Source organism: Opisthorchis viverrini, assembly GCF_000715545.1.
Source record: "Opisthorchis viverrini unplaced genomic scaffold opera_v5_15, whole genome shotgun sequence".
Classification (NCBI taxonomy): Eukaryota; Metazoa; Platyhelminthes; class Trematoda; order Opisthorchiida; family Opisthorchiidae; genus Opisthorchis; species Opisthorchis viverrini.
The window spans coordinates 3,540,901-3,549,727 of NW_008751671.1; the positions used below are offsets into that span (position 1 = coordinate 3,540,901).

Below are 8,827 nucleotides of genomic sequence, written 5' to 3' on the forward strand. Positions count from 1 at the left end.
ATGTCTCAGAAGCATTTCTGGTGTCTAATGCTTCGAGAAATCCATGATGAACTGCTTAGAAAACGGGTATTTGATTGTACAAAAGCTACTTTAGTTGCGGTAAACATCCAGCCGGATCGGCCGAGTTGGATCGACGATGTGCTGCGCATGCGGAAGCGTCGTCTCTGTCGACGGACGTTCTCCATGCCTCCTTCAGAATGACCCAGATTTCGAAGGGGTCAACGTGTGAATCGACAGAAGGGTGTAAAAGCGTTCGAGAAATACACTAATTTGCAAATCGATTTGGTTTTCACGAAGAACTCAACTGAATCTCTCGTTTATGATATTCTACAGAATATCATAAACGAGAGTGTATTTCTCGAAAACAGTCCAATTTGGGTTCAAGTAGATCATAAGGTTGACGGAAACTCGGGGACTGTGCCTACCTGATGAGTCCCAAGAAGGGCGAAACCGGTCGTGGTCTGTCAAAGAGTTTTCAGCAACCTTGTGAATAGTTTCCTTTATGAAAATGGCGTGAAAGTGTCTTTTGTTGGTGCGGCCCGCCATCCTGGATGGGGTCATCGTTTTATTACTTGAAATGGCGGCTAACCAATGTCAGTTGTATGCACTTTGTCAATTTCTTTTCAGACTGTCTGACTAAGGGGTTGTGGCTTAGTCTCCTCAGGAGGTTTGCGATAGGTTTACACTAGGTTGCATCTCATACACTCCTCTCTTTTTTCATGTGGTGAATTTTATACTTGAATAAACTTCGTGGCTATACAGTGGCGAAGCATCAGTCCCAATGCTGATGTTGTCTTTGGTGATGATGATGATGAGGAATCAGCTTGACCATCTCTTGTAAGCAGGCTCTTTGCATCCCTCAGTTTACGTAAGAGCACGTGAAGACGTGACCGGAGAACAGCAAGTGTTGGAGCAATGGCCCCAGCAGAGTGAGAACCTTTTGATTGTTAGATGTTGACTCGAATTATTTGGATAAGTAAACCCAATCAATAAGTTATTCCTCGGTCATATCATTTCCCATGTTTTGGGTCATTGATCGCCCGATGTGATATTGTTTATGCATGTCCGTTGATTTAATGGTTCGGTTTAAGTCACCATGTACTCGTTTTTCTGGTTAAATTGGTGCTAAGTAAACGGTTGCCAGAAAGTACTTCCACTTAGACTGTTGGATGACCTGGTTTTTCATTAGGACCTCAAAGCCAAACAGTTTTGGGAGCTGTTAGAGTATTACGCAATGGGTGCATCGAATCATCAGACAGCAACCGTCTGGAGCAGTCGCTCGACTTCTCATATAACCCCATCCCGCTATTGATCGTAAGCATCTTCTCTAATACTGTCCTTTTGTTCGCTTATTTTTGTCTATCTGGAGTAGGAGACTGATCGTGCTGTTAGCACAACCCTCTCAAATTCATCATGCTGGCAACTGTGGTTAGAGCGCGGATTTACTGACCGGAAGGTCCGTAGTTCGAACCCTGTATCTGTTCGACCTCTGTATCTCGACTTCCCCTGTCTGGGTTTGGCCAATCTGACAGTATCTTAGCCCTCGTGCTTCCTTCGGGTGGCATAGCTGTTGAGCATTGAAATGGTGTTGCAGCTGAACGATTTATTTTTATCCTGTCTTTCATGTATCGCTACAGGGTTGATCCACCAGTATGCTAACCTTGAACTTCTGTGTTGGTTCATCTATTATGTTATCCTACTAGATTTTTTATAACCTCATCTTCAGTTTGCAGCCCAAGCCTGTGCTTGATCTTGTACCGTACGATCCTGCCATTGTTCCACCATCTTTCCGGAGTGCAACCAAAGAAGAGGATGAGGATGAAAGCACAGTTGTCTCTTCGAACAACATCCCCACTGCCTCATCAACGGAGGTGATGGAGGCCGAAGGTGATTCCTTCCCACTTTTGGTCTCTTCAAGTGGATTCCAACCTATGGAGCTTTGATCATCCCGGTATGTTGGAATTTTGAAGAAGCTTTAAATATGCATTTCCACGGAATAATCGGTTTTTGTTATCGTGGTAGTGTTGTGTTAAACTTTACTGATGGTGGTAGCCGTTATGTCCAATGTGTCATCATTTGGTTGTTTGAAACAAAGTAACACCCGCATTCGAGACCTTGATGTTTACCGCTAGGCCTAACTCCATCCCCGATTGCACACTTTTGGTGAAGAGCATGCTTTTATCCTGTTACTGAGTTGTGTTCTCTGTGAAGTGGGGGACCTTAGTGCTATTGAGGCCAATTATGTCTTAGCTTGTCACAAAGGCCGATGGATTCAACCTAATCATGGTCTAGGCTGGCGTTTCTGGGACGCCTTCCTGTCGTGTCAACCAACTTTCAAGAACTCCCTGAGTCCAAACTTTATTTATATGGGGGAATAATAACAGAATTGGAAGAAATTCGAAATGCTTCGCGCCGTTACTGTCAGAGGAAACAAAAACAAAAAACGTCCCAGTTTTTTTTCAAACAACATCCTGGTTATTGTGGACAATACATTGTTATATACTTTTCCCCTTCACTCTATTTTGCGAACGCACAGACAACAGCATTCCCGGTCACAATTCCACCTTGCGGATATATTGTCTTCCTGGGACGCTGCGCTACTGACTGTGAATGATCCCGTTCGGCTGGACCGTGTTTTCCGTCTGGAAGGAACAACCGCTAGACAGTCTTTCTGCATCTGGACTTGATTTAAATACCACACCTGTCAGTTCTTCGCCGCATTTTGTACATACTATTTCTACTGAGCTTTCTGTCGTTCCTGTGCCGCCTTTGGTTTTAGAGTAACGTCTTTCATTTTTGCCACTTCATGATTGTGGTTCAAAAATGCTAACTCGATTCTTATGGGACTGTTGGTACCAAAGTGTTTTATTTTTCGGATAGAAGATTCCCTGTTGAATGCCTTCAGAAATGCGATCGATTATTTTACTATGCTAACCTAACTTATATGAAAAATTGAGTGTATAGTTTTAGCTTGTTAAGCATAAATTCTCAAACTGGTATTATGTCGTGCGGTGCATCACAACTAAGGTAAGGCGATAAGGAAGTATACCGGTCTTGCTGTTGTCTTGTTCGCCGATCGTTAAAACTGGCTTGTGGACGCCTCGCGCTATTCGAAGACATCGTTGATGAGCTGTTGGGCTGAGATGCGCGGATTTATGTAGTTCCAAGGTTGGTTTATATCTCCAGTGTGATTGGCAAAAGGTAGTTTCGGTTCTGCGACTTCTTCTGGGTCCATTCTAGGCCATCTGTTTGGGTTTTTTATATTTGTGGTTTGATCGACACTGTCGCTCTTAGTAGTTTCCGCCCTGCTTGCTTGGCTCCTTGTTCATTGTGTTACGGAAGTCGTTCTTCCTGATTAGTTGTTCCGCTCCGTAAGTCATGTAGTCCTATGGGTCTGCTTAATATATTTGGTCCGTTTCGGCGAATCTTGTCTTGGTTAGTTTCTCTTTCATTTCCTGTTGGCATCAGTTTGGTTCGATCACTGGTTTTGGTCTCATCTGTGTCCCCGTTAGATCCACGCTTGACTTGTACGCTTTCGTCGTTGGCTTGTATATCTCTCCTTAGAGCATCACGCCTCCATTACACTGAATTCTTCTACTGGTCCTTGTTTGAGCTAATATCTGCCTTTCGCTTCCTTTAAACCGATGTGCTAAAATTAATAAATTTTCATGGCCAAAATGGCTGCTAAATGGTATCTTGCGCGACCGTTGCACTTAGCTTCATGGCTTCCAGACTCCTAATCATCGCTGAGCTCTTCCGTGGAATGCCAGACGGAGCTCGTGGCAGACATATTTTGTGCTCAGCAACTTAAAGAAACGCTCATGGGATTTCCAGCCTCAGGATTCGTTATTATCAGGGAAGGCCACCACGTTGCATAACAGTGTCTTCAACATTATCTAGTTCACAACTGAGGCAGGAGAGAAAAACAAGTGGACATTCCAAGATATTCTCATTAAAATTTATCATAATGGGCAACTACAAACTAGTTTGCAGAAAAGCGATACACATGGAGTAAGTCTTAAAGTCAGACACCTGTCGCCAAAATGATCACAAATGGAGATGCGTCCGCACGCCATCCAAGCAGGTCGAGATTCGCAGCTATACTTCAGAATCCAAGAATAACGAGTAGAAACGACTTCGAAGTATTTTATAGGAATAGTTCCTTTGGGAATTTGTCAAACTGCACGATTCTGGGTCTGGAAAATGAGTCGCTCAGGAAAAACATCAGTCTATGTGATGTGAGTGACCAGAACTGATGTTAAGCAGGCAGCAGTGTAAAGAGCCACCTGTTTACGAGGATCGGACTCAACTGACATCGTTAGCCGATAGGTATGAGCGGTGAATGTGAATGAGCAATCAACGTAACGTTAATGGTGGTTTAGAGACGGATACTTTTAATGCGGAAGGCAAACAGCCTTGGGGTGTTTGTGCAGCTCCCAGAAGCTTAAATAAAGCCTCAGGAAAGAGCGAACAATGAAACGCAAGCATTTGAATGCGAAGTTTGTTGTCAACAGGGTAACACAAGTCATAAAAGCATGCGAGATGGATAGCCGCCAACTGTCGAGTGGATCCCTCCCTTTCTTTCACTTCGAGGGTGCGTTCGGTTCTGTTTGTCGGTCAGTGCTGTTAACTGCACTTGTTCAACAGGATATGCCGCAGAAATTTATGAACATATTCTGGTCCACACATTCACATACGTCTTGGCACATATGAGTGCATGGTGAGCTCTCCAAAAAGTGGTGGCCAACAAGGACGTCCACTGTCCCTGTTCACCTTCGTTGACAATGAAATGATGGGATGAACGCTGGTAGGCCTTCAAAGTCCTGGTGTCCAAGTCGTTGCTGATGTTAATGTTGTCGATCCGGTGTACGCAGATGGCATCGTATTAATCTTCGAAGACAAAGGCAAAGCATACACCGTTGAATAAACTGACCGTCATCATACCATCTTCCGGCATGCGTCTTCCACCTTTAAAGTACAAAGTCCTTTTCGGAACTTGTTGTCTCTGAACATACCCTTACAGTTTAAGGTGAATCATTGGAATTTGTGGTGAGCATACATCAGCAGTTGTGTTAGCTCTGACGGAAGTGTGGCGGATGAAGTCAGTTCACGAATCTGGAAGGCCTGATTCACGTTCGCCAGTTTGCGTGTCTTGTGTCAAAATGTGTCTCAAGGGTCACGTGTATCAGACTATAGTAAGAGCCATAATTTTGTGTGGTTGCAAAAAATGGCCCCTGTGAACAGATGCTGTTGGGTGTGTTCATGTGTTTGGCCACCGATGCGTCAGAAGCGTGGCTGATGTCGGATGGTGCCAACGGATTTTCGGTGTGGTAATCAGAAAACGGGTATTTGGTTGTGGAGCAGGTACTTCAATCGCGTAAAACCCCCAGCCGTACGAACTGCGGTGGCTTTGACAAGTACTGCGCATGCGTAAACCACCAAGTACACAACGTATGGCTTGGCAGAAGGGCGTGAAAGGGAGTTTTGGTGCGATATTTACTCTATAATGGGGTTTTCTTGACCCCTGTGCTTGGCTGGAAGCAAGAAATGGCAGCTGGTGTCGCTCATGCTTTCAGTTTCCTTGGGGTTTAGACATCTCAGAATGCTTGCGATAATTACAGATGGAACCGCTTGTTTTTCCACGTACGCGGTCTGATTCCGGTCATCCCGTCCCCCCGTCATGCTCCCAGAGGATCGTTACTGCTGCCCAAAATCTGTCTTAACTTCGCGTCTCTTATGTTGATTTTCTCAGTGGAAGGTACAGTAGATACAGTCCCACAGGTTCCTGAGAGCCGATTCACCTACAGATCACTAAGGCAAGTGAATGGTCCAAAAATATCACGTAGCAAGGACAATGGAACGCGTCAATTGGACACCAATATGTCGGCCATTAGTAACAGGCGCTCGTGGCTCCGAGATGGTTGGGGATATCTGTATCTTTGAGTGTTCTAACGAACTTCCGGGATTTTTCAAGGTCAAACTATAGATATATATAGTCATTCTCCGTCGATTCGCCTGTTGATCGCATGTTGTTTGAATCATTAAAGTGGTGTCCGAGGTTTTTGTCTTACAATTTGCCATGCTAAGAGTCTGGATTAAGCAACATAGTTGGGGGTGGAATATTGTCACAGTCCGCATATCTTATTGTTTGCTCGCTGCGTGGTCGAACCGTAACATATGTGGCGATGCGAGATGGAGGCAGAACAACTCAAAGCAATTGTATCATCCGTTATGTTGACAATGAAATTCCCCACGTTTACTATGTCTCCATTTGTAATCCCCGCCCCTCTTTTGTGTTTAGTGTGTATATATGAACTGACGTTTGTTTGTCCTTACCACTTCACCCATTTGGCCTTGAGGACATCCGGCCATTTGTATCTGACTTTGCACGTGTGACCGTCGCACGTTGGAGCCTGTTTGCTCCCTTGTTTTGCTTTTTTGAAGTCCAAGCGGACTGTTTGTTTTGGACGCGTATCTACTGTCGAAGTTTGTACAAATTGTGAATTTCTCTTACCCTAATAGTACCGTATAGAAACCCAGCTCCGACTTTGTTTTGCCTACCCGGAGGTTCTGGTATTACGCGTCACTCAAAGATACCGTTAGACCGTTACAGCAATGTTTGAACAACAACCGCAACTCATCATAGTACTTACGGGGCAACTATCAACTACATCTTCGGCTTCACAGGCTGCGTCGAGCGTCCCACAGTCGGTTGATGGAATCTCTGGTAGTATCAACGAGTTTCGCTATGAACCCTCGGCTGGAATAACGTTTGATGTTTGGATTCGTTGCTATGAAGACCTGTTCAGGGTCGATTTTCAAATTCAAGATGATAGTTGGAAGGTTCACTTCCTGCTCCGCAAACTTGGACACGCACAGCATCATAAGTACGCTAACTATATTCTGCCAAAACCCGATTTCATTTTTGATGAAATGGTCCACGCGCTTTCGCAAATATTTGGTGTGAAAACATCGCTTTTCACAATCCGTTATCGATGCATGAAGCTGGTGAAGAGTGACGCAGACGACTTTCGCACGTATTCTAGCATCGTAAACCGGGATGCGAACGGTTCAAACTCGGATCATTAACGGAAGATCGGTTCCAGTCGCTGATTGCTATATGCGGTCTACAATCCCGAAGGATGCAGAAATCGGTACTCGACTCCTCAGTCGTATCGAGCAGGACCCATCAATGGCGCTGTAGGCCATCACCTCGGAATTTCAACAATTGCTTAACCTGAAGCATGACACAGCGATGGTCCAACTTGAAGGTCATGGCGGTTCCGAAGTCCATGCAATACATCAGGCTACGCAACAGCCTGGCCCTGTCAAATCTGGCCCAACCAAATGGGCCTCGTAGTGTTCTGGTCCGAAGCAAAACAAAGGCTGAAAGAAAGCACCAACTTCACAATATTGGCACCGTGAAGCCTGGTACTTCGTCAGGTTCTGTCTCAACAAGCAGCATCGGTGCCGCCAATGTAAGTCCGTGGGACACAAAGGTGAGTATTAACAGTCACGGATGCATACGGTCTCTGCTGTTTCAAAGCCGTCATCACGCGTCCATCCCAAACCGAAATCGAACCGTGTTAGCTTCTTTGTCAGTTTGTTGGCTACTTTCCAGATCAAAACGCCGGAAGTATCTCACAGTCACCTTCCAATGGCCATCCAGTCCGTCTGCAGTTGGACACTGCGTCGGACATTACCATCTTTTTGGAGAAGCTTTGGCGAACGTTCGGGCAACCTCCGATCAGACAAGCAGCTCGAACCGCTGTCAGTGCCTGCGGTGGAGAGTTAAAACTTTCCGGTGAGCTCCAGTGCTGTATATCTTTTCGAGGAACCACATTCGCGGGGTCGTGTTATGTAACGGCAGCTGGCCCCCGGCGATTTTCCAGCAGTTGACGGACACCATCCTCTCTGGCATCCCCGGTGTGGTCGCATACCTGGACGACGTGCTGATCGTTGCTGTTTCACCCAACGAGCTTCGTGATCGAATCACGACCGTCTTACCGCGCATTCATAACAATAACCCCCACCTCCGTCCCGAGAAGTGTCAATTCTTCTTGACATCTGTGGAATATCTTGGGTTCATCTTCAACGCCTCTGGCCGTCATCCTGACCCGGAGAACGTTCGAGCTATACAGCAGATGCCACCTCCTAAGTTTATCCCATTGTTACGTTCCCTTTTGGGGTTCATCAGCTATTATTCGGCATTCTTGCCTTCGCCACACGACATTCGACCCCCACTAAATCAATCGCTTGGCGAGGATGTCCCCTGGCGTTGGTTAGAAGGAGGCATTCTGCAAGCTAAAGAAGATGCTCAGTTCTGATTTGCTACTGACACACTACGACCCAAAGCTACCGATCTTTGTGGCAGCTGATGCCTCTGCTCTTGGTGTCGGTGCCGTCATTCTACACATCTTCCCAGATGGATCAGAGAAGGCCGTCGAAATCACTAACGCCAGCAGAACGGATATATACAGAAGGACATATACAGAAAGAAGCTTTGGCCTTAGTGTTCGCAGTCCAGCATTTCCATAAGTTGTTGTATGATAGCTGTTTCGCCATACTTGCCGATCATAAAACTTCGCTATCTATTTCCGGTTCAAAGAGAGGTGTTCCCACACATTCTGCCAGCCATTTTCAAAGTTGGGCGCTTATATTGCCAAGATACGACTTGGATATTCAATATCGTCGCACCGCCGACTTCGGTAAGGCCGATGCATTGTCTCGCCTGATCAGCAATCAGATTACTCGCGGAGAAGACACGGCTAAATCGCAGGTTGCTGCCGAAGACGCAGCCGGCCTCCAGTAGGCCCAGTCTCTCCGT

The 8,827-nt window shown here is 45.8% G+C and overlaps 1 protein-coding gene across 1 annotated transcript; it reads left to right on the forward strand.

Annotated features, from left to right (window-relative positions):
* On the forward strand, positions 1-6,503 carry T265_01450 (hypothetical protein; the record flags this gene model as incomplete). Its single annotated transcript, XM_009165476.1, has 3 exons — positions 1-66; positions 1,734-1,887; positions 6,445-6,503. The coding sequence occupies 3 exons, from the start codon at positions 1-3 to the stop codon at positions 6,501-6,503; spliced, it is 279 nt and encodes a 92-aa protein (XP_009163740.1).
* Between the last annotated feature and the right edge of the window lie 2,324 nt (positions 6,504-8,827).